This window comes from Globicephala melas, chromosome 10, assembly GCF_963455315.2.
Source record: "Globicephala melas chromosome 10, mGloMel1.2, whole genome shotgun sequence".
NCBI lineage: Eukaryota > Metazoa > Chordata > Mammalia > Artiodactyla > Delphinidae > Globicephala > Globicephala melas.
In genome coordinates this window covers 71,665,709-71,690,719 of record NC_083323.1, presented here as the reverse complement: position 1 = coordinate 71,690,719, position 25,011 = coordinate 71,665,709, and the positions used below count along the sequence as shown (strand labels likewise).

The following is a 25,011-nucleotide window of genomic DNA, read 5'->3' as shown; positions in this document are numbered from 1 at the left end:
TCTTGCAGTTCCTCCAAAGGTAAACATAGTTACCATATGACCTAGCAATTCTACTCCTAGGTATACATCCAAGAGAACTGAAAATATATGCCCACCCTAAAACTTGTACACAAATGTTCAGAGCAGCATTATTTTTAATAGCCAAAAAAGTGGAAACCACTCAAATGTCCATCAACAGACGAATGGCTAAACAAAATGTGGTATATCCACATTACTTGCCAATAAAAAGAAATGAAGTACTGACACATGCTACAACATGGATGAACCTTAAAAACATGCTAAGTGAAAGAAGCCAGTCACAATGGACCACATATTGATACTTGAAATACCAAGAATAGGCAACTCTATAAGGAAAAAAAGTAGATTAATAGTTGCCTAGAGCTGGGAGGAGCTGGGAAGTTGGATGATGACAGCTATGGGGTACAAGTTTTCTTTTCAGGGTAATAAAAATGTTCAAAATTTGATTGTAGTGATAACTGCACAACTCTGTAAACATACTGAAAGCCACTGAATTGTACATTTTAAATGGGTGGATTGGTGTATTAATTATATTTCAATAAAGTTATTTTTAAAAAATTAATCTTTACTGATATTTTCAAAATCCTTATTTCCTCTTTCTTATGGAGCCCAATAATATTCTTCTCAGTATAGTAGTAATATGACACTACAGTGCTACAAAAGTATCAGTAGGCAATCTTCTACTGGCAATTTTTTCTAGAAAAGCTTATCTTTCAACAGTTCAGCAAAAAACAATTTATTTCTATGACATCCAAACAATAAGAGAACAGAAGCTTTGACCCATCTGACACAAAGGGTGATTTAGTCTTTCAACAACCTGAACATCTAAGAAGTTTTTCGGTCAGTTTCATCTTCTGTATATATTAATCTTATCACTATCATAAAAATTACCAGTAATCATATTTTAGACTTTAAACACTTAGAAGCAGAATGAGGAAAAAGGTGGCTACATTTCAACTAAAAAGAACTGGCTCTAATCTACGCCATGTAATAACCATATGGTCTCAGGCAAATATTTAACTTCTCTGAGCATTTTTTAAATCTACAAATAGGGAATAATACTAGTTCCACCAGCCTCTCAAGGTTTTGGTGAAGATCAAATGATATTCACTAACAGACTCTAAAACTGTTCATCAGTGTAAAGTGAACTAGTTAATCTGGGACACTAGGTATATAGTATGACATCAAATGTTAGTAACTTAAAGTAGAGTTTCAGACAAATCAAAGTCAAAAAGGCAAATGAAAAAGAAACAGGGTTTCCCTGGTGGTGCAGTGGTTGACAGTCCACCTGCCGATGCAGGGGACACGGGTTCGTGCCCCGGTCCGGGAAGATCCCACATGCCGCGCAGCGGCTGGGCCCGTGAGCCATGGCCGCTGAGCCTGCGCGTCCAGGGCCTGTGCTCCGCAAGGGGAGAGGCCACAACAGTGAGAGGCCCACGTACGGCAAAAAAAAAAAAAAAGAAAGAAAAAGAAACAAAATGTTAACATATTCAAACTCTTGGAATGTAGGGAACATTTTACTTTATGATACATGAAAATATAAGTATGAGAAATAAATTTTTTTTTTTTTTTTTTTGCGGTACGCGGGCCTCTCACTGCTGTGGCCTCTCCCGTTGCGGAGCAGCAGGCTCCGGACGCGCAGGCTCAGTGGCCATGGCTCACGGGCCCAGCCGCTCCGCGGCATGTGGGACCCTCCCGGACTGGGGCACGAACCCGCGTCCCCTGCATCGGCAGGCGGACTCTCAACTACTAGGCCACCAGGGAAGCCCGAGAAAGAAATTTTATATGAAATATTTAAAACCACATTTCCTTAGAACTTTTGGAATACATGGCCACAAAGTGATGAATTATCTATTGTTATAATCATGAGTAAGTTATAATTGCTGACAATTCTAATGTCGATGCTTAGGTAAAACTCCAATTTTCACTTGCTTGTAACCACATTCCTATGAGTCCAGGAGTCAGATGAGGTAAACACAAAGCTAAGGATGCTGAAAAATAGAAGAAAATAGTACACAGAAAATTCACTTGTAAGAAGAAAAGTAGACATATTTGCATGTATACACAAATAAACATGTATTTGTACAAAAACTAAGTGGATTCAAAGTGATCTGCTATGTTAATGCACTGGTCTGAATACTAGCCCAAGTTTGTTTTCCATCCTCTTATTTTATTTTTTCACCCCTGGGTTCTCCAATATTATGGGAAAAATTCACACAGGTGTGCTACTTCACTTTACTGCAAATATCTGCCTCCAACATCAGCTGGGATCTCATGGTTATTTGGAAACTCATTTTTGTCTTTAGTCTTTTCCTTCTTGTACCTTCTATGGTAGATATAAGCATTTAACATTTTTTTTCTCTAGGCCTCTGCCCTAGCACCTCCAAGCCACAACTTTACTGGTTAAGAAACCAGAGGTCTTAGAATGTGTTTCCTTCAACCTCCCTTACAATTTACCTCTAGTAGCACCCATCTTCTATGCATTCATCAGAATAGTAAATAACAACATGATTCATCATTTATTGAGTATTTGCCATGTGCCAAACACTGTGCTGAGTACTTTATATACAATAATTAATTTAGATCCCACAATAACCTTACAAGATAAGCATCTTTGGTCACATTTTTTACAATGACAAAAGTGAATTTCAGGGGAACTAAGTAACTTGTCCAAGGTTTGTAGCTAATTACTCACTGAAAACAGATTTAAATCCAGCTCTGCCTATCACTATGTCACCCTGCCTCTCAAAAGTATTCTAATGCCTATCCTAAGACCTCCACTTCTGCACAGGGATACTACATTCATAACTTATTTTCACTACTGTATCTTTCTTTCTTTCCTAACCCAGTACTGAGAAAAGGTACCTATATTGCTATATTTAAGTGGTGTTGGGAAAACTGGACAGCCACAAGCAAAAGAATAAATCTTATACCATACACAAAATTAACTCAAAATGAATTAAAAACTTGAACAGAAGACCTGAAATCATAACACTCCTAGAAGAAAACATAGGCAGTAAACTCCTTGAGATAGGTCTTGGAGATAAATTTTGACTCTGAGAGCAAAAGTAAAATCAACAAAAGCAAAAATAAATAAGTGGGACTATATCATACTAAAAAGCTTTTGCACAACAAAGGAAACCATCAACAAAATGAAAAGGCAACCTACTGAATGGGAGAAAAAATTTGCAAATCACATATTTGATAAGGGGTTAATATCCAAAATATATAAAGATTTCATATAAACTCAATAGCAAAAATGCAAACAATCTGATTTAAAAATGAGCAGAGCATCTGAATAGACATTTTTTCCAAAGAAGACATTCAGATGGCCAACAGGTACATGAAAAGATGCTCAAAATCACTAATCATCAAGAAAATGCAAATCAAAACCACAATGAGATATCACCTCACACCTGTTAGGATGGCTATCATCAAAAAAACAAGAGATAACAAATGTTGGTAAGGATGTAGAGAAAAGGGAACCCTTGTGCATTGTTGGTGGGATTGTAAAATGGTGCAGCCACTGTGGAAAACAGTATGGAGGTTGCTCAAAAAATTAAAAATAGAACTACCGTAAGGTCCAGCAATTTTACTTCTACATATTTATCTGAAGAAAATGAAAACACTAATTCAAAAAGATACGTATATCTGTATTCCCATGTTCACTGCAGCATTATTTACAATAGCCAAGATTTGGAAACAACCTAATTGTCCAACATTGATGGATGAATTGATACAGAAAATGTGGCATATATACACACAATGGAATATTATTCAGTCATAAAAAAGAGTGAAATCTTGCCATGTGCAACATGGATGGACCTCGAGGGCACTATGCTACATGAAATAAGACAGATAAAAACACACACTGTATGAGCTTTCTTATATGTGAAATCTAAGAAAAAAAAGCAAAATAAAAAAGCAAATAAATAAAAACCCAAGCTCATATATACAGAGAACAGACTAGGGGTTTCCAGACGTGGTGGGTGGGGGATGGGGGAAATGGGTAAACTCTTTTTTTAGTTTAAATAAATTGCTTAATTTTTACAATTAATAAAATAAATACATAAAAATAAATTGTGATACTTGGATTAAAAACATGACTCATGTAATTTATATGTTTTCATTTAAAAATGGATTTTTAATAAAAGCAGATATATATTTCTATATTGGTTACATTAATAAAATTCCTTAACAAAATGTAAATAGATAATTTAGATCTTAAAGCTATGTGGGGCTGAAAGATTAACTGACTTCCATTGAGCTTCCAGTAAAAACACAAAATATCAGATTACGTTGGTAACAAGCTATCATCTCCCACTTTCTGTTCTTCTACAGAGTGGAAAAGAAAGATGAAGTTCTTGCCTCTTCAATTTTTCAGTAATTTCTCACTTTTTCGGAGATTCATTCCTTCAGAGGTAGAAAGTGGTTTAGCAACATATGCAGACACAGCTAATATTTTAAAGAAATGTGTCCTCCCTTTAATGGTCCTGACAAACATACACCCTAACTGCCTTCAGTGAGTTTTCTCACATGACTTTTAACAAAACTTCATCAGCCTAAGTCTTCAATAGCTTCGATTTATTGTGCTGCTTACATATGTAAGTTTACTTCCCTACATCCACATAGCAGCAAACCCTTTTTCTTCAGCTGTTAAGAACTAACTTCAATAGTTTAAGCACCATGCTAACACACCAGAGTCTGTCTTGTGGAATATTTTCTCTCCAGCACCTATACAGAGAGTATAGGGAAATTTTATTAAAATTTAAAACCCTGGAAGGGTTACATGCATCTGTTGTTTTGAATACCATGAAGTATATCAAAATCCAGAGCCCATAGTATCTTTAAGCTTTAATATAAGATCAGTTTGTTTTACAATATGAGGTTTGAAAATATTTTAAAGCAGTTTTCAAAACATTTTTCTCATCTCTTTTGATTCAAAGTAAGCCAAATAATGATCATAAATAATTTGTGTATTTTAAGTTTTACATATATAACATCTTTTTATATAACTAAACCTGTACCTTTAAAGACTGAGTTTTCTTTCATTCAGATTAGAACGTAGCTACCTAAATTCCAAAAGGATGTTAGTTATATCTATAGCTCATAAACAGCTTGTCAATCACTGATACAATTCAAAAACTCCATGCATATTTATTGCTGCATTCATTTTTAAACAAATATTGCAAAATATTACACACAGTGTGAGCAACGTCACCTAAATGCTAAAACACCCTGTAAATATCAATTCTTAATGGTAGGTTCCTTGTCTATCATTAAAATAAATATCAGCTTCTTGTCCACTTTCAATTTTGCTGAACGCCATCATATAAATTAGCTATAATGATACAAAATACCCTATATTTTTTCTATCATTTCTCAAGTTTTTTCCATCCCCTAAATACTCATAATTTATTTGAAAATTAAATATAAGAACTATTTACAGACCTCCATCCATCTTTCTGGAGATAACTGAAGGCTCCATCGACAACACTTGCAAAGAACTGCCCTCCCGTGATGAAGAGGGTATTAATGGTGACTAATCGACCTCTTAAATTGGGGGGTGAGACCTCAGCGATGTACACTGGCACTGTCATAGAAGCAATGCCTATAAAGGAACAATAAAAAGTAAACATTAGACATTTATCCAAGATTTCTGTTGTCATAGATATTAAGACAGATTAAGACATACACACACATATACGGGCTTAGTTTTCTACTTTAAACAAAGGTTTACCACATATTTAAAGATTCTGTTAAGATGTGAGATACCAATCTCTGAGTATCATTTTTCATATTATCACTTGAAAGCCTACAAACGAAAGTACCCCTAGAGATCTCAGATAACTTTAGAATGCATGTCAGTATGCTTTATAACTTTTTGAAAACTAAAAATAGGAAAATGCTCTCTAGATAGAATATAATTATTGAAATATTGTTGGTCCATATGGAAATGTAATCAGACAATGGTGAGAATAAAAAATTATCCCAAAATACATATTAACTATTCAAAGTCATCATTTCCAGTAGACACACCAAAACTCGTAATTGGTTTACTAATTAGATGTCTATACATTAAATCACCTTACTCAACTGGCTAGATGTACATTTCAGAAACAGCTTACAATGGATAGTAACTTGGGAATTTACAGTCTTCAAAAACAGATGATCTTAACCATAAAACAGATGGTTTTGTGGATAACGTGTATTTGGTTATATACGCTTTAAACTTTTTTCTATATAAAATTAATACAGCATAATCTATGGTGGCAATTCTCAAACTTCACGGATCACTAGAATCACGTGTGTGTCTTTTTTAAAAAATGAAGATGCTACAGATTCAATGCAATCCCTATCAAACTACCAATGGCATTTTTCTCAGAACTAGAACAAAGAAAATTCACAATTTGTATGGAAACACAAAAGACCCCAAATGGCCAAAGTAATCTTGAGAAAGAAAAACGGAGCTGGTGGATTCAGGCTCCCTGACTTCAGACTATACTACAAAGCTACAGTAATCAAGGCAGTATGGTACTGGCACAAAAACAGAAATATAGATCAATGGAACAAGACAGAAAGCCCAGAGATAAACCCACGCACATATGGTCATCTTATCTTTGATAAAGGAGGCAAGAGTATAAAATGGAGAAAAGACAGCCTCTTCAATAAGTGGTGCTGGGAAAACTGGACAGCTACATGTAAAAGAATGAAATTAGAACACTCCTTAACACCATACACAAAAGTAAACTCGAAATGGATTAAAGACCTAAATGTAAGGCCAGACACTATGAAACTCTTAGAGGAAAACATAGACAGAACACTCTATGACATAAATCATAGCAAGATCCTTTTTGACCCACCTCCTAGAGAAATGGAAATGAAAACGAAAATAAACAAATGGGACCTAATGAAACTTAAAAGCTTTTGCACAGCAAAGGAAACTGTAAACAAGATGAAATGACAACCCTCAGAATGGGAGAAAATATTTGCAAATGAAGCAAGTAACAAAGGGTTAATCTCCAAAATATACAAGCAGCTCATGCAGCTCAATATCAAAAAAACAAACACCCCAATCCAAAAATGGGCAGAAGACCTAAATAGGCATTTCTCCAAAGAAGACATAGAGATTGCCAACAAACACATGAAAGGATGCTCAACATCACTAATCATTAGAGAAATGCCAATCAAAACTACAATGAGGTATCACCTCACACCAGTCAGAATGGCCATCATCAAAAACTCTACAAACAATAAATGCTGGAGAGGGTGTGGCGAAAAGGGAACCCTTTTGCACTGTTGGTGGGAATGTAAATTGATACAGCCACTATGGAGAACAGTATGCAGGTTCCTTAAAAAACTAAAAATAGAACTAGCATACGACCCAGCAATCGCACTACCGGGCATATGACCTGAGAAAATCATAACTGAAAAAGAGTCATTTAGCATAATGTTCATTGCAGCACTATTTACAATAGTGGAAGCAACCTAAGTGTCCATCAACAGATGAATGGATAAAGAAGATGTGGCACATATATAAAATGGAATATTACTCAGCAATAAAAAGAAATGAAATTGAGTTATTTGTAGTGAGGTGGATGGACCTAGAGACTGTTATACAGAATGAAGTAAGTCAGAAAGAGAAAACAAATACCATATGCTAACACATATATATGGAATCTAAAAAAAAAATCGTTCTGAAGAAGCTAGGGGCAGAACAGGAATAAAGACATAGACATAGAGAATGGACTTGAGGACATGGGGAGAGGGAAGGGTAAGCTGGGAGGAAGAGAGAGAGTGGCATGGACATATATGCACTACAAATTATATAGAAATGTAAAATAGATCGCTAGTGGGAAGCAGCTGAATAGCACAGGGAGATCAACTCGGTGCTTTGCGTCCACCTAGATGGGTGGGATAGGGAGGGTTGGAAGGAGGGAGACGCAAGAGGGAGGAGATATGGGGATATATGTATACGGATAGCTGATTCACTTTGTTATGCAGCAGAAAGTAACACACCATTGTAAAGCAATTATACTCCAATAAAGATGTTTTAAAAATAAATAAGTAAATAAATAAATAAAAATAAAATAAAATGCAGATGCATTCACCTCACCCACCCAAATCTATTAAGTAGAAAACTACAGAGGTGGGAGATGAGCCTGTCTTTTAAAAATCCTACAAGTGATCCTGATGCTCACCACATATTTAAAAAACTACAGTTGTATGGTATACAACTTTGAGCCAATCCTAAATTATTTCTTAAGAGAAAATCTTTGCCCTGCTGGCCATATCTAGCTCACTTCCCAGTGGCACTTCCAATTTCCAGATATGTCTGGTTATTTAACATAAATCTAACATCTAATCAACAGTCAGCAAAAGCATAGTGAAAAAAAGGATTATCTAAAGTAATTAAATCTTTTTATATTTGTAGATACTATAAACAGATACCCAGTTTAAGCAAGAACATCAATGGGTTGCATAATAGACCCATGTAAAATTGTTTTTAATGAATTGATCTTTACGATGTCAAAAAATAGCCTGCTGCTGGGCTTCCCTGGTGGCGCAGTGGTTGAGAGTCCGCCTGCCGATGCAGGGGACGCGGGTTCGTGCCCCGGTCCGGGAAGATCCCACATGCCATGGAGCGGCTGGGTCCGTGAGCCACGGCCGCTGAGCCTGCGCGTCCGGAGCCTGTGCTCCACAATGCGAGAGGCCACAACAGTGAGAGGCCTGCGTACCGCAAAAAATAATAATAATAAAATAAAATTTAAAAATAGCCTGCTGCTATTGAAGGTATCAGCACTAAGAAATCCTGTGGCTGTGTTTTCTGTACAAGGGCTGAAAAGTTGCCATTTACCATTTACCACATTCCGACAAAGGAGAAACTCCTCTCTAGTCTCAGCAGCTGCAATAGTTGTGTTTCTCAATAACTGACTTCTGTTTGTTTATGGGCACTATAAATCACATAGCCATCTTTTATCTCCCTTTTTATGTAGAAGTTAGAGAGGCACACCTCTACCAAGTGTTTTGGACTCCATGGTATTTATTCTGTGAACTAAATTCCTTCCTGATGCCACAATCATCTCCAATTTCATCTATTTTAAATATTTTTTTGCTATATATTTGTTTGCTTTGTTCAAAGGTAGAACAAATAAACAGATCAAGAAGATTTATTTAAATAGTACATATATCTACTACTGGAATATTCACTGTATTGTTGTAAAACTACTGGTAAGCATTTATTGAGTTTGCACACAAGTCAGACCATTAAGTCTCAGAACTATATACTCTGTATTTTCTACCAATGTTATTTGCTACTGTAGGGCTTGTCGGTATATGGTGATGGTGAAAAAAATCATATGATTTTATGAGTTTCATAAAATAATAAGCAAATATTAGTAGACAAACTATGAATAGTCGTTATAAATGAATCATCACCTAAACTGCTGAAAGTTTCCATCTGACTGCTAATCAATTTAATAGCACAGACCACTCTAAATCGACTTTTATTTAACTTGGAAAGAGGAAACATTAGCTGCAAATGTTGACCTGTTAACTGTATATTCTTTTTAGTTCTTTTATGATTAGAACATCTCAATGAACTTTCAAAATCAGGTAACAGTAACTGATTAGATTTCTTTTTCTGCTTTGGTCTGGCTGTAACAGCTGCTCTCTTTAGCCAGAGATTTTTACTCAGCCACCTAGCAGGGGACTTGAGCATGGGAAATCAGCACGGTAGTTTTAGGCAGCACAAGCTTTTCACAAAGCCCTTAGATTTCACTTGATAGCAAACGCAGAGATGTCCTCAGGCCCTTATAAATGTTGATTATTAAAAATAAATACCAGAACATTGAAAAGTAAATGGCAAATGGAAAAGACTAAAAAACTATAAAAACTCACTGGATTTAGAGTTGGAAAGAATCCCAAAAGATCTGTCCAAGTGCTCACACTGACTTAATGCTGTTACAACTGCCTACATCCCATTAGATATTACAGATGGACTGATTATTTTATTTAATCGTCAGAACATCCCTATAAAGGACATATAATTATCCCCACTTTACAGAGAAGGACCTTACCCCAGGTCATACAGGTAAGTAGAAACAGAATTTGAATCAAAGATTCCAGAACTCAATTTTGAAAGCACTATGAGTACAGTGACTGTCCCACAGAGGTGGGTAGGCTCCGGAAACAGTGGGTTTAAATTCCAGCCTTGCCACTTACCATCTGGCTAAGTCTGGACAACTTATTTAACCTTTCTGGGTCTCTAGTTCATTTATAAATTGGAAGAATAAAAGTAACTCCTTCATAGGAGTTGAGATGATTCAATAAGTTAGTAGCGTGAAAGAACTTAAAATTGTGCCTAGCACACAGAAAATAATCAATAATGTCAGCAGTTATTTTTATTATTACAATACCTCTACTTATGAGTATGCCAACTTTTTTGATTCAGTGTGACCTTGTTAGGTGCTGGGATTATCAAGATGAGAAGTAAACAAAAACACTGCCCCTGCTATAAAGGAAGCCACATACAGCCCTACTCACAAAACCATGAAATCAAATAATTTCAAAATACCATGGTAAGGGACACAGTGCAGCTACACATTGGTTTCTATTTTGAGGTGCTGACAATGATTAAGTGGTAGCTAGGAAGGACTGGGAAGACAATTCTGCAAAGAAGAGCACGGGCTTAAAAAATATGAAATCAATTTTCTTAGGGGTAAATAGAGTGTGAAGCAGAATATGTATGGAGATGAGAGACAGACAAAGCCCAAATCATGGAAGAAGTATCCTTTAATGAGCAAGTGCTCAACTAATACTTGATCTGAGCTGGGCACTGTGCTAACCACGAGGGATGAAGTGCTACAGGAGAGAGCACTTCATCCCTCGTGGAGCTTAGGATCTATTGTGCAAAATATGTGGGAACAAGTAATTCGATTTCAAGAGCAATGGGTCTCACCAAAGGGACTGGGCCCAGCCTGAGGAGTCAGAGAAACCTTGGATGAGGAGGTTGGGGGGCAGGGTGGAGGGTGAGGAGGGTGAAAGATACTTTAGACAACCAGACGAGCTTAGACAAAGGCCTTGAGGCAGGAAGAAATGCATCCTGTTGAGGAAGGGACTATTTTTAGAGACATAAGCAGAGACCAACCAGAGTATACAGGATCTTAGAGGCCATTATTAAGGGCTTGGTACTCAGAAACCTTTGAACAGTGTAAAGGAGGAAAAGGCATGATCAGATTCATGTTTTTAAAGGATCCTTCTGGTTGGAGTATGGAAAACGGATTGCTGGGGAATAAGGAGTTCAGTGGCAGCAGTAGATATGGAGTAAAATGGAGAGACTCTAGAAGTATGTATTCAGTATCGAGGCTGAAGAGAACGTGAATGGAACTGTGAAGGAGAGGAAAAATTTGAGGATGACGTTCAGATGTCCGGAATAAGCAACTAGAAGCACGATAGATACTTTGCATGAAGATATTAGAGGAGAAGCAAATTTGTGTGGAAGATAGTAAGGTCAAGTTTTAGACAGGCTGAGTCAGAGGTGCTCTGTGAAATATACAAGTAGAGAATAAGTAGAACACTCCACAAGTACGCTGGGAATATAGATTATTTACATGTAAATGTTCCCAGCCTCCTCTTTTCTCCTACCCAAATAGGAGCCTTTGCCAAACTAACTAACCTTTCCTTCCTCTCTCATCCTCAAGCGAGAATCTGGTGTTTGTCGCCTAGTTCTGGGGCTGTTATAATGCTAGGCAAAAAAGGATGAAGAAAACATGGGCCAAAGATCTGGTTTGTGAGAAGTTCAAATGAAAACAGACTGCAGGGAGTTGTGAGTGAGAGTTTCAGGCTCAGTATGGAAAAATGGGAGCCCATAACACAGGGACTGACTGAGGTTGGAGTGGGGGCGGGAGTGGATAAAAGATTTTTTGAAATATTGCTGAATTATAACCTCCATGCTATTATATTCTTCGAGACTCAAGTAAGGAGTAGTATTACTATTTAATTACTTTTAGTTGCTGGACTGTATTTCTTTAAATGCAATTCCAAACTGAGACTGGACTGGGCCCAGTGGAGTCTGGGAGTTATACAAATACCTGGAGCTCAAAAGATGGTTCTGTGTGGATGGTACATATAGCGGAAACCATGGGAAGGATGAGATTTCCCAGAAATGGAACCCGAGAAGAATGCCTAGAACTGAGTCCTGAAAAATTCCAATATTTAAGAAGGAAGAAAGAAAAGAAGTGACCAGCAAGCATCTACCTTACCCTTGAATACTACATTATTTTCTACAATCTTTTTATGTTACCATTTTGTATTTCATGTAAGGTCATCCTTTCAGTAGGTAGGTGGGACAGGTATCATTCACTATCCCCTTAGGAAAGGTAAAGAACCCCAGCCTCAGAGGCAGACAATAAGAAGGTTTCATAAAGTCCCATAGCAAGTTAACATCAAAGTGGATCTCATAGACTCACATCCCCTAATCTTTGTAATGTGTCACTGGAAGATGGACTGCCATGCCTCTGTTTCAAATGTGACCCTTTGGAAATTTCTCAGGAACATTTTATTTTTGGCCCTATTACCTTAGTGAGCACGTATGAACTTCGAAGGGCAGAAGAGTCTGATCTCTTCCCTGCTCCTACTACCTGCTATGTGACTTACTGCCAGCAGGTGTCATGTTAAAGAGCTCAGATGAATTAGTAAGAAAAATGAGAACTGAATGTGATTTACTGTATAATTTCAAGCTAGACAAGTTTAAAGTCTCCTTTCATAAAACTGCCTTATGAAAACGGAGAACTATAAAAGAATGCCAATGATCAGGAAGAGTAGTAGAAGGCTTCATGTTCACTACTCACATTTGTCCAATATGCAAATGTTAAGCACAGGCCCTGTTAACTCACTTTGCTGTCAATAAAACCACCTGGCAAGTCATCATTTGTGGATTTCTAAACATGATGTCTACTCTGGAAAAACCTTCAACATTAAGGCTATGTCACCCCAAAATCTCCTTTCCACTTTGGGGAAACAACAAAGCTCACTATTCTTATGAAGGACAGTTAAGTAATATTGTATGAGATCCTGCAAATTAAGCATAAGTGCTTCACAAATGGATGTAATTAATGATATTTAAAGTTTAGGAGTATTCTATAAAGCGTTTTTGATTGCTGCCCTATTCAAATCACTAATTAAATAAAATAAATATCTCATAAAGAAAGAACAAATTCTTAATTATCCATACTAAACTCATGAATTGAAATTAACATAAAGAATGTAGTGGTACAAGTTCTTGATAATAGCTTATTAGAGTAAATACAACCACAAAAACCTGTGTTGGTATTGTTTCTGAATATTTTTTAAAAGTTTGATTTCTAAGAAAATAAAGAGGTCTACATCAATGAAAACTCATTATCATGTTTAGCTTGAGGCGCCTCACCAGAACACTGTACCTCAGGTACTACAGCGCAACCCAATTCAACCATTCTCATACTGCCAAGCTGATTCACCATAAATGGCGCCATACTGATTCACCATAAATGGCACAAAATGCTCTTGAGCTCAAAAGTTGGCTTTCAGAATCTGCTGGAAGCCCTTTTAAAGCCCTGAGTCAGAAGTATAAATAATTTCATAACCAAATAGCATTAGAAAATCCTGTTGCGATGGGTAAATTCCCATGAATCACAGCAGCCTCTCAGCATGATAAGCCAGGCAGCAACAAATTAGCTTCTTAGAAGCACATGAAGCTACCTTCATGTGCTTTTAATAATAATGCTTCTTGAACAAGAATGATTATGAGGTCCTAATTTCATTTTGTAAATTATTGCTCTATGATCTCTAAAGAAAAAAATTTAAATAAAAATAATCTGTCCAAACAAACAGTATCCCTCACTGTAGTTGTTTCAGTTCGGCTGTCCTGCCCAGGACTGGTATGTCTGCATTCTTCTAAATAATCAAGTATCTACATTTACCAGATTATTAACACCTTAGAATCCAGTTTTTGTTTTTGTTTCTTTTCTGAAAAATAAGGCTTAAGGCACAAAAAAACTGCTGGGCAACTTCAAAGAGCAGTAAGCCGCAAAGTGATGAAAATATATACAACACCAAGTGCCTGTAACAGAAGAGCCAGGTTATGAGAAAGATTCTATCTATGGGGATAACTACCAAAGTTCATGTTCTACAGCATTAAAAACCTCCTAACGAGGCATTACAAACATATCACGATCATTTCAACTCAGTAAAGTCTCTCACAACCTAAATGCCCCCTTCCTTTTTTATTACTTGAGAATATTCTATTGATCTGCCAATGTCCTTTTTTACTGGTAACATCTCAGTAGAGCCTGTATCACATTGTTTCTCAAAGCAGGACTACAAGCCCTTTAATGGAATGTTCGTATCTCATGTACCTTCTGAACTATAATTGGTCTACGTGTCAAGTACAGACCTGGGCTTAACGGTTGTCGCTTAATACTATGGGATACATACACAAAACCATATCCTTTTAAGTTAGTCTTAATAGATTGGTTTTATACTAAATATATTATTTATTAGGGAAAATTTGGAACTACAAGTAAGAAGTAAGGTAATTAAAAATCCCCTTTAAGCACACCATCCGTAGATAACCACTATTAAAATTTGGTTATAACTTGCAGTGTTTTTTCCATAAGTCTTTAAAGGTAACTTTAACCCATTATACTGCAAATATTTTCATTCTAACTATTCTTTTCCATTAAGGAGTTTCAAACTTCTTACATAAGCTAGGCAGGTACCATAAATATAGAAGCTGACTGAGCGTAAGATATAAGGTAGAAAGCTGCTTACATAACAACTAAGGTACAATACACTATAGGCCAATGAAAACAGCCAAACAAAACACATCCCTGTGTAGCCATATACAACACTCTTGATACTGGTTTAGCACCCTTAGAGTACAAAATCATTTTAAGTAACAGTATAACATTCCAGCATTCAGGTAAGGTGAAAAAAGAAGTGTTCCTGGAACACATAGATGTAACCAAGGAAGGAAAATAACAGAGAAGGAAAACATTTCTTTATGGAGAGAGAGAGCAAATATAGAAATTACTAGATATGTAAGAAATTTCTTACAATAGAGTTTCGAGGTTATAAGAGAAAGACAGCTGTACGAAATGCTGCAAAAGCAGAAGCAGTATGCTTTTACACCTGACAAATGGAATGCACAAAGGTTAATAAGAAATCAATACCTTTTCATCAAGGCAGTGAATTTAGCAGACAGCAACGTAAGTGGTGCTTTGTCATATTTAGCTCTAAGTGACATCTAAGGACAACAACAATGTGGACCTAAACGGGAGCTAAAAGTCTGTGAATCGCTGTAGGAACAGATAAAATACTTAAGAAATATATACAGAGTAAGATAAGCTCAGGGCTAGAAGTTACCTATAGAAATATTCATCCAATAGATATAAAGGGTTGAGGAGTAAAATAGAAGGAACTATTAAAGAAAATATTAAAGTAGCAAAATAATAAATGAACACACCCTTCAAAAACTGTTTAAGCTGTTCTTCAATATGGGGTTGGGCCTTGGGCCTTACCTAAAATGCAGGAAGAGAGCCAGGTGGAGGGAATTGGTTTAAGTAAAAAGACAACAGAATAGAATTAAACAGGGAAATGGGTAGGGTACAGAAGGGTTGCAAGAATGCTAAAAATTTAATAGCAGAATATATAAATAATTACATAAGTAAACACCATATTGGAGGCAGTAAATAATAGAGATAAATACGTGTGAAATTTGAACCAGTGTGGAACATCAATTTGAGATGTTCTCCAAGAACGGAAAGCAGAAGTTCCAGTTCAAGATGGCAACCTAAGAAGACTCTGAACTCACCTCTTCTCACAGACACACCAAATCTACAGCTATTTATGGAACAATTTCCTCTGAAAAAAACCCTAAACACTGGCAGAGCAACTGCTTCACATCAGGCAAATGAGAGGCAAACTACATCCAGCACTCCAACTTTTAAGATGGGCACCTGAGAGATGAGCCCCCAAAACATCTAGCTTTGAAGACCAGCAGGACTCACACCCATGAGACCAACGAGGCTGGGATGAACTGAGGAATGGCTCCTAAAAGGCCAGTGCACAGACGCATCCACCCAGGTCCCAGTGGAGAAGCGGCCCTTTGAAAAGTGACCAGACTTTTTACGAAAGAGACTCATTTTCGACTTTTAAATAAAGTTTTGGTCTGAGGGGCAGGGGCCTCCTGGGATACTCTATGGATATGCGGGCTGGTGGGCGCCATTGTCCTGCTCTCTCTCTGCCTTGCTAAACCTGGCAGGCACCATCTCCCCACCACAACACTTTATTTTCCCTTTCCCCCGGGTGCCATTTTTATGCTCCAGCCAGTGGGTGCCATCTTGCACACTGTCATCTGCCTTGCTAAACCCAGTGGTACCATCTTTTTCTTTATTCTTTTTCTTTTGTTTCTTTTATTTTCCATTGTTTTCCTTTCCTCAGCAGGTGCCATCTTTGTACTCCCCCTCTGCCATGCTCCAGAGCTCCAGTATTTCCCAGAGGGAAACTTCTACACGTATCTGGAGCCTGTTTTCACCCATGACCTGTTTTTTGCAGCTGCCACCCAGGGGATGCCCCTTGATTTCCTGAAGCTCCTGGCTCTGGAGGACAGTGGGCTTTTGTCCCTTGGTCCCCTGGGATTGTAACAATTGGAGAGACAGTTCTTGGCAGGCGGCCACTCTCAGTGCCCTGCACAGATAGCAGGCTAAAACACACCCTAATCTTTCTCAGAAATAAGCCTATCTGCCTGTCCAGGAGCTTTGGCCTGAGGGGCTGGTTTCTGGTTTGGCACACTTATAGGGCCTACAGAGGGGCTGTCAGTGAACAAAGGCTGGTGAATGCAATCTTTGCACTCTCCTTCTCTCTCACTCCAGCTCATCAGCATCTTACAGAAAGGAGCTTATGCACTAGTCCGACACCCTGATTTTTGCGGCTGCAGCCAGGGAACAAACACATCTATGACACCTGGCTCTGGTGGCCAGTGGGGCTTAGCTCACAGGTCCCACAGGACTGTAACCAACATAGAAAGAGTTCTTAAACAGCTACCACCCCCAGGGCACAGGAAGAGGCAACAGACTCAAGAGCTCATCTTTCTGTTAAAGAGGACTATTACCGTGCCACCACAGCAGCAACATGAGGGGTAGGCTTCTAATTAAACACACATCTAAGGTCTGACTGTAAACCTTTCCTGAGACCTTGGAGGGAGGTACTAACTTCACATTCTCCCTCTGCAGCACACCAGAGTACCAGAATCTCTCCAAGGGGAGCTCTTATACATATCTGGTTCCCCTGTTTTTATGACTGGTGCCTTGGTTTTTATGGCTGCTGCCTACGAGATACCCCTTGATCACCTGGTTCTGGTGGCCAGGAGGGCTTATGTTCCTAGGTCCCACATGACTGAAACAATCAGAAAGACAGGACTTGGCAGGCTACCACCCCAGAGCACAACACAGATAGCAGACTAAAACACACCGCTAGTCTTTCTGTGAAAGAAGCCTCCTTGCTAGTCATGGAGGTTCAGCCAGAGGGGCAGGCTTCAGCCTTGGCACACAACTAGAAGCTATGGAGGTATGCTCAGGGATAGCAGAATGGGGAACAACATTTTTGTACTCTATCTCTGCCTCACTAAGCTCATCAATATCTCCCAGAAAGGAGTTAGTACACTTGTCTGAAGCCCTGATTTTTGTGACTGCTACCCTGGTGACACTGCCAGATCACCCTCAGAGAGCCCTCAGAGCTTAAACTTGCAGACCCACATTACTATATATTTGCACTCTTTAAAAGCCATGGCCTGAGCATCTGCCTCCCAATCAACCTGAATCTAGATGCTGATTGAGATCTTCCCCTTTGGGACACTGACTGGTCTTGGCACACTCTCAATTACCAGGAGCTACTAAAAATAAAATAGGCTGCTTGGACAATCACAAAGGTTTGAAAAACAACCAAGAGCTACAGCAGGGATGAATGATAAATAAGGTTCATCTCCTATACAAGGACAAATACTGTATTCAAGACTGAGAGAGGTAGTTGCTTCATTTATTTATTTATTTATTTTGTGGTACACGGGCCTCTCACTGTTGTGGCCTCTCCCGTTGCGGAGCACAGGCTCCAGACGTGCAGGCTCAGCAGCCATGGCTCATGGGCCCAGCCACTCAGCGGCATGTGGGATCTTCCCGGACTGGGGCACGAACCCATGTCCCCTGCATCGGCAGGTGGACTCTCAACCACTGCGCCACCAGGGAAGCCGTAGTTGCTTCATTTGATACACAGAAACCAACACAGAGAGTGAAGCAAAAAAAAAAAAGAAAAGAAATAAGAAAAGAAAGAAACTGAGTAATATGTTTCCAGAGAGAGAATAACATAAAACCTCATAAAAAAAGAAAAAAAAAAAACCTTAATGAAATGGACATAAGTAATTGACCTGATAAAGAGTTAAAAAGTAATGATCACAAAATTGCTCACCTAACTTGGGAAAACAATGGATGAACACAGTGAGAATTTCAACAAAGACAGAAAACATCAGAAAGTACCAAACAGAACTAACAGAGATGAGGAAAACAATAGCTGAACTGAAAAATACACTAGAGGGGTTCAACAGCAGACTGGATGAAGTAGAATGAATCAGCGAGTTGGAAGATAGAGCAATGGAACTCACCCAGACAGAGCAGAAAAATGAGGGAAGAATTTTTTAAAATGAAATTAAAGGACTTACAAGACAACATCATGTGAACTAACATTCACATTATAGGAGTCCCAGAAGGAGAGGAGAGAAAGGAGCAGAAAACTTCATTAAACAAATAATGCCTGAAAACCTCCCTAACTTCACGAAAAAAAGACAACCAGATTCAGAAAGCTCAGAGACTACCAAATAAGATGAACCAAAAGAGACACAAAACACAGCATGTTATAATTAAAAATGTTAAAAGTTAAAGACAAGAAGAGAATCTTAAAAGCAGCAAGAGAAAAACAATTTGTTACATGTAAGAGAAACTCCATAAGACTATCAGCAGATTTTTCAGCAGAAACTTTGAATGCCAGAAGGGAGTGGCATGATATATCCAAAGTGATGAAAGAGAAAAACTTCCAACAAAGAATTCTCAAACTGCCGAAGTTATCATTCATAATTGAAGGAGAGATAGTTTTCCAGATAAGCAAAAGCTAAAAGAAGTTCATCACCAATAAATTGGCCTTACAAGAAATGTTAAAAAGGCCTTTTTAAGCTGAAAAGAAAGGGTGCTAATTAGTTAACAAGAAACATATGAAAGTATGAGTCTCACTAGTAAAGGTAACTATACAGTAAAGGTAGCATATTTATCACCTATGAAACGAATATAAAGGTTAAAAAACAAAAGTAGTAAAATAACTGTAACTACAATAATTAGTAAGGGATACAAAATATAGAGATGTAAAATGTGACATCAAAAATAAAATGTGTGAGGGAGAGTAAAAATGCAGAGCTTTAGAATGCATTAAAAGTTAAGTTGTCATCCACATAAAATAGACTGTTCTAAATATAAATTGTTATATGTAAGGCTCATGGTAACCACCAAGCAAAAACCTGTAGCTGATACACAAAAGATAATGAGAAAGGAATCTAAGCATCCCCCTAAGGAAAGTCATCAAACCACAAAGAAAGAGAACAAAAGAAGAAAAAAGAAACAGGAAGTACAAAACAGCCAAAACAATTTAGAAAATGGAAATAAGTACACCTATCAATAATTACTTTAAATGGAAATGGACTACAGTTTCCAATGAAAAGACACAGAGTGACTGAATGGATTAAAAAAAAAAAAAGCAAGATTCATACCTATACTGCCTATAAGAGACTCACTTCAGATGTAAGGACAGACATAGATTAGAATTGAAAGGATGGTAAAAGACATTCCATGAAAATGGAAACCAAAAGAAATCTGGGGTAACTATACTTATATCACACAAAAAATATTTTAAAACAAAGACTGTAATAAAAGATAAAGAAGGACATTAAATATTGATAAAGTGGTCATTTCAACAAGAGAATATCACATTTGTAAATATTTATGCACCCAAAAAAGGAGCAACTAAACATATAAAGCGATATTCACACACCTAAAGGAAGTAATAGACAGTAACACAATACTGGAGGAATTTAATAACCCACTTACATCCAGAAAGAAAATCATTAAGACTATATTGGCCTTAAAGGATACCTTGGACTACATGGCCTAGTCCAAGGTATACAGATACATACAGAACATTCCATAAAAAGGCAACAAAATTCACATTTTTCTCAAGTGCAAATGAAACATTCTCCATGACATATCATATGTAAGGCCACAAACAAATCTAAACAAATTTAAGGAGACTGAAATCATATCAAGTACTTTTACAACCAAAGTGGTATGAAACTACTAATCAAATACGAAAGGAAAATGAAAGAGTCACAAATATGTAGAGACTGAACAACATACTAATAAACAACCAACGGGTTAACAAAGAAATCGAAAGTGAACTAAAAAAATACCTGTAACAAAGAAAAATAAAAATATAACATACCAAAACTTATGGGATTCAGCAAAAGCATTTCTAAGAGGGAATTTCAGAGTAATAAATGCCTACTTCAAAAAACAAGAAAAATTTTAAATAACAACCTAGCCTTACACCTAATGGAACTAGGAAAAGAATAAACACAGCCCAAAGAGAGTAGATGGAAGGAAATAACAAAGATCAGAGATCAGAAATAGAAGACAACAGAAAAAAATCAATGAAACCAACAGCTGATTCTTTAAAAAGATAAACAAAATTGACAAACCTTTAGCTAGACTAAGCAAGAAAAAAATATTTTTTTTAGTTTTTATTCAAATAAATAAAATCAGAAATAAAAGAAAAAACCTTTCCACTGATACCACAGAAATGAAACAGATCATAAGAAACCACACAAAATTATATGCCAATAAACTGTACAACACAGAAGAATTTGGTAAATTCCTAGAAACATACAATCTTCTAAGACTGGATCATGCAGAAATAGAAAATGTGAAGAGACAGATTACTGGTAATGAGATTGAATCAGTAATTTAAAAACTCCCTACAAAGACCATAGCCAGATGGCTTCACTGGTGAATTCTACCAAACATGAAAGAATTAATACCTGTCCTTCTCAAACTCTTACAAAAACAGAAGAGGAAGGAACACTTCAAATTCATTTTACAAGCCCAGTATTACCCTGACACCAAAACAATGTAAAAATACTACAAAAAGTATATACATAAGTATATATATGTAATAAGTACATACAATAAACATGTATTAGTAAAATACATATGTACACTGAAATCAGAGGCTAATATCCCTGAAAAACATAGAGGCAAAAAACCTCCACAAAACATTAGCAAGCCAAATTCAACAATACATTAAAAGGATCAGGGACTTCCCTGGTGGCGCAGTGGTTAAGAATCCACCTGCCAATGCAGGGGACATGGGTTTGAGCCCTGGTTTAGGAAAAGCCCACATGCCGCGGAGCAACTAAGCCCATGTGCCACAACTGCTGAGCCTGTGCTCTGGAGCCCATGAGCCACAACTACTGAAGCCCGCGTGTCACAGTACTGAAGCCTATGTGCCTAGAGCCTGTGCTCTGCACAAGAGAAGCCACTGCAATGAGAAGCCTGTGCACTGCAACGAAGAGTAGCCCCTGCTCGTCACAACTAGAGAAAGCCTGCACACAGCAACGAAGACCCAATGCAGCCAAAAATAAATGAATAAAAATAAATAAATTTATATATTTAAAAAAAAGGAACATACATCATGATCAAGTGGGATTTATCCCAGGGATACAAAGATGGTTCAATATCCACAAATCAACATGATACACCATATTAACAAAATGAAGGATACAAATCATATAATCATCTCAAAACGTGCAGAAAACTTTTGATAAAATTCAAGAGCCATTAATGATAAAAATTCCCTCCAAACTGAACATAGAGGAAACGTACCTCAACATAATAAAGACCATATATGACAAGCCCACAAAATACATACTTAATAATAAAAGGCTGACAGCTTTTAATCTAAGATCGGGGGCGTTCCCTGGTGGCCTATTGGTTAGGATTCCAGGCTTTCACTGCCGTGGCCTGGGTTCAATCCCTGGTTGAGGAACTGAGATCCCATAAGCTGCACAGCACAGCGAAAAAAAAAAAAAATCTAAGATCAGGAACAAGACAAGGATGCTCCCTCTCTCCACTTTCATTCAAAATAGTATTGGAATTCCTAGCCACAGCAATTAGGCAAAAGAAGTAAAAAATTAAAAATAAAATAAAAAATAAAAGGCATCCAAATTGGAAAGCAACAAGTAAAGCAGTCACTATTTGTAAATGACACAGTACGATATATAAAAAATCCTTAAAAGACTCCACCAAGAAAACTGTGAACTAATAAATGAATTCAGTAAAACTGCAGTATACAAAATCAATATACAGAAATCTGTTGCATTTCTATAGATTAATAATGAATTATCAGAAAGACAATTAAGAAAACAATCTCATTTAAAATTTCATCAAAAAGAATAAAATACCTAAGAATAAATTTAACCTGGGAGGTGAAAGAGCTCTACACTGATAAATATAAAGTACTGATGAAATAAAATGAAGATGATGCAAATAAATGGAAAGATATTCTGTGCTCATGGACTGGAAGGATGAATATGTTTTTAGAGAATTATAGTTGATTTACAATATTGTGTAAGTTTCAGGTGTACAGCAAAGTGATTCAGTTATATATATATATATTTTCAGATTATTTTCCATTATACATTATCACAAGAAATTCAATATAGTTCCCTATGCTACACAATAAATCATTGCTGCTTATCTATTTTAAGTATACTAGTTTAATATCTATTAACCCCATACTGCTAATTTACCTGCCTCCCTCCCTTACCTCTTTGATAACCATAAGTTTGTTTTCTATGTTTGTGAGTCAGTTTTTGTTTTCTACATAGATTCATTTGTATTATTCTTTATATCCCACATATAAGTGATAATCATATATTATTTGTTTTCTCTAACAACTACACTTAGTATGATATTTGTTAAGTCTATCCACGTTGCTGCAAATGGCAATATTCCAGTCTTTTTATGGCTGCGTAATATTCCACTACATATATGTGTGTGTATACATATATATCCATTTATCTCTCCTTCTTAAACCAATTGTCTGTTGATAGGCACTTGGGTTGTTTCCATGTACTGGCTATTGTAAATAGTGCTGCTATGAACATTGGAGTGCATCTACCTTTTAGAATTATAGATTTCTCCAATATATGCCCAGGAGTGGGATTACAGGACCATGTGGTAACACTGTTTTTAGGTTTTTAAGGAATCTCCATACTGTTCTCCATAGTGGCTGTACCAATTTACATCCCCACTAACAGTGCACGAGGGGTTCCATTTTTTCAGCATCATCTCCACCATTTATTATTTGTAGACATTTTGATGATAGCCTTCTGGTTCTACAGTGATACCTCACTGTGGTTTTGACTTGAATTTCTCTAATAATTAGTAATGTTGACATCTTTTCATGTGCCTGTTGGCCATCTGTATGTCTTCTTTGGAAAAAATTACTACTGAGATCCTCTGCCTGTATTTTAATAGGATTGATTCTTTTTTTGATATTGAGTTGTATGAGTTTATTTTGAATATTAACCCTTTGTCAGTTGCATCATTTGCAAATATTTTCTCCCATTTCATACTTTGTCTTTTTTTGTTTTGTTGATTGTATCCTTCACTGTGAAAAAGCTTTTCATTTAATTAGTTCCCATTTGTTTATTTTTGCCTTTATTTATTTTGCCTTGGGAGAGTTATCCAAGAAAATACTGCTATGATTTATGTGCCAGGATTTTCTGTCTCTGTTCTCTTCTAGGTGTTTTATGGTGTCATGTCTTATATTTAGGTCTTTGAAACTTTTTGAGTTTATTTTTGTATATGGTGTGAGTGAGTGTTCTAATTTCATTAAAGCACTCATAGCTGTCCAGGTTTCCCAACACCACTTGCTGAAGATACTGTCTTTTCTCCATTGTATATTCTTGCCTTCTTTGCCGTAGATTAACTGACTGTAGGTGTGTGGGTTTATTTCTGGGATCTATATTCTGTTTCACCGATCTATATGTCTGTTTTTGTGCCAATACCATGCTGTTTTGATTATTGTAGCCTTGTAGTATTGTCTGAAGTCTGGAAGAGTTATACCTCCTGCTTTGTGCTTTTTCCTAAGGATTGCTTTGGCAATTCTGGATCTTTTGTGGTTCCACATAAATTTTAAGAATACTTGTTTAGTTCTGTGAAAAATGTAATGTGTATTTTCACAGGGATCACATAAAACTGTAGATTGCTTTGGGTAGTATGTCCATTTTAACAATATTAATTCTTCCAATCAAAAATATCTTGCCATTTCTTTGAATCATCTTCAATTTCCTTTAACAATGTTTTAGGGACTTCCCTGTTAGTGCAGTCAGGAGTCCACCCGCCAATGCAGGGGACATGGGTTCAATCCCTGCTTTGGGAAGATCCCACATGCCACAGAGCAACTAAACCTGTGCACCACAACTACTGAGCCTGCGCTCTAGAGCCCTTGAGCCACAACTACTGAGCCCAAGCACCACAACTACTGAGTCCACGTGCTGCAACTACTGAAGCCCACACATCTATAACCCATGCTCCACAACAAGAGAAGCCACCACAATGAGAAGCCCGTGCACCACAACGAAGAGTAGCCCCCACGCGCTGCAACTACAGAAAGCCTGTGTGCAGCAATGAAGACCCAAGGCAGCCAAATAAATAAATAAAAGTTTTTTAAAAAGAACAATGTTTTATAGTTTTCAGCATATAGGTCTTTTACCTCCTTGATTAAGTATATTCCTAGATTTTTTTTTTTTGGTTTGCTAATATTTTGTTGAGGATTTTTGCATCTATATTCATCAAA

The 25,011-nt window shown here is 37.1% G+C and overlaps 1 protein-coding gene across 1 annotated transcript in view; it reads right to left on the bottom strand.

Moving 5' to 3' along the window:
* Positions 1-25,011, bottom strand: part of SLC2A13 (solute carrier family 2 member 13) — a 430,471-nt gene that overhangs the window by 341,002 nt on the left and 64,458 nt on the right. Inside the window, exon 2 of the mRNA XM_030835390.2 lies at positions 5,470-5,629. Coding sequence (XP_030691250.1) covers positions 5,470-5,629 — 160 coding nt within the window. The remainder of the gene's footprint in view (positions 1-5,469; positions 5,630-25,011) is intronic.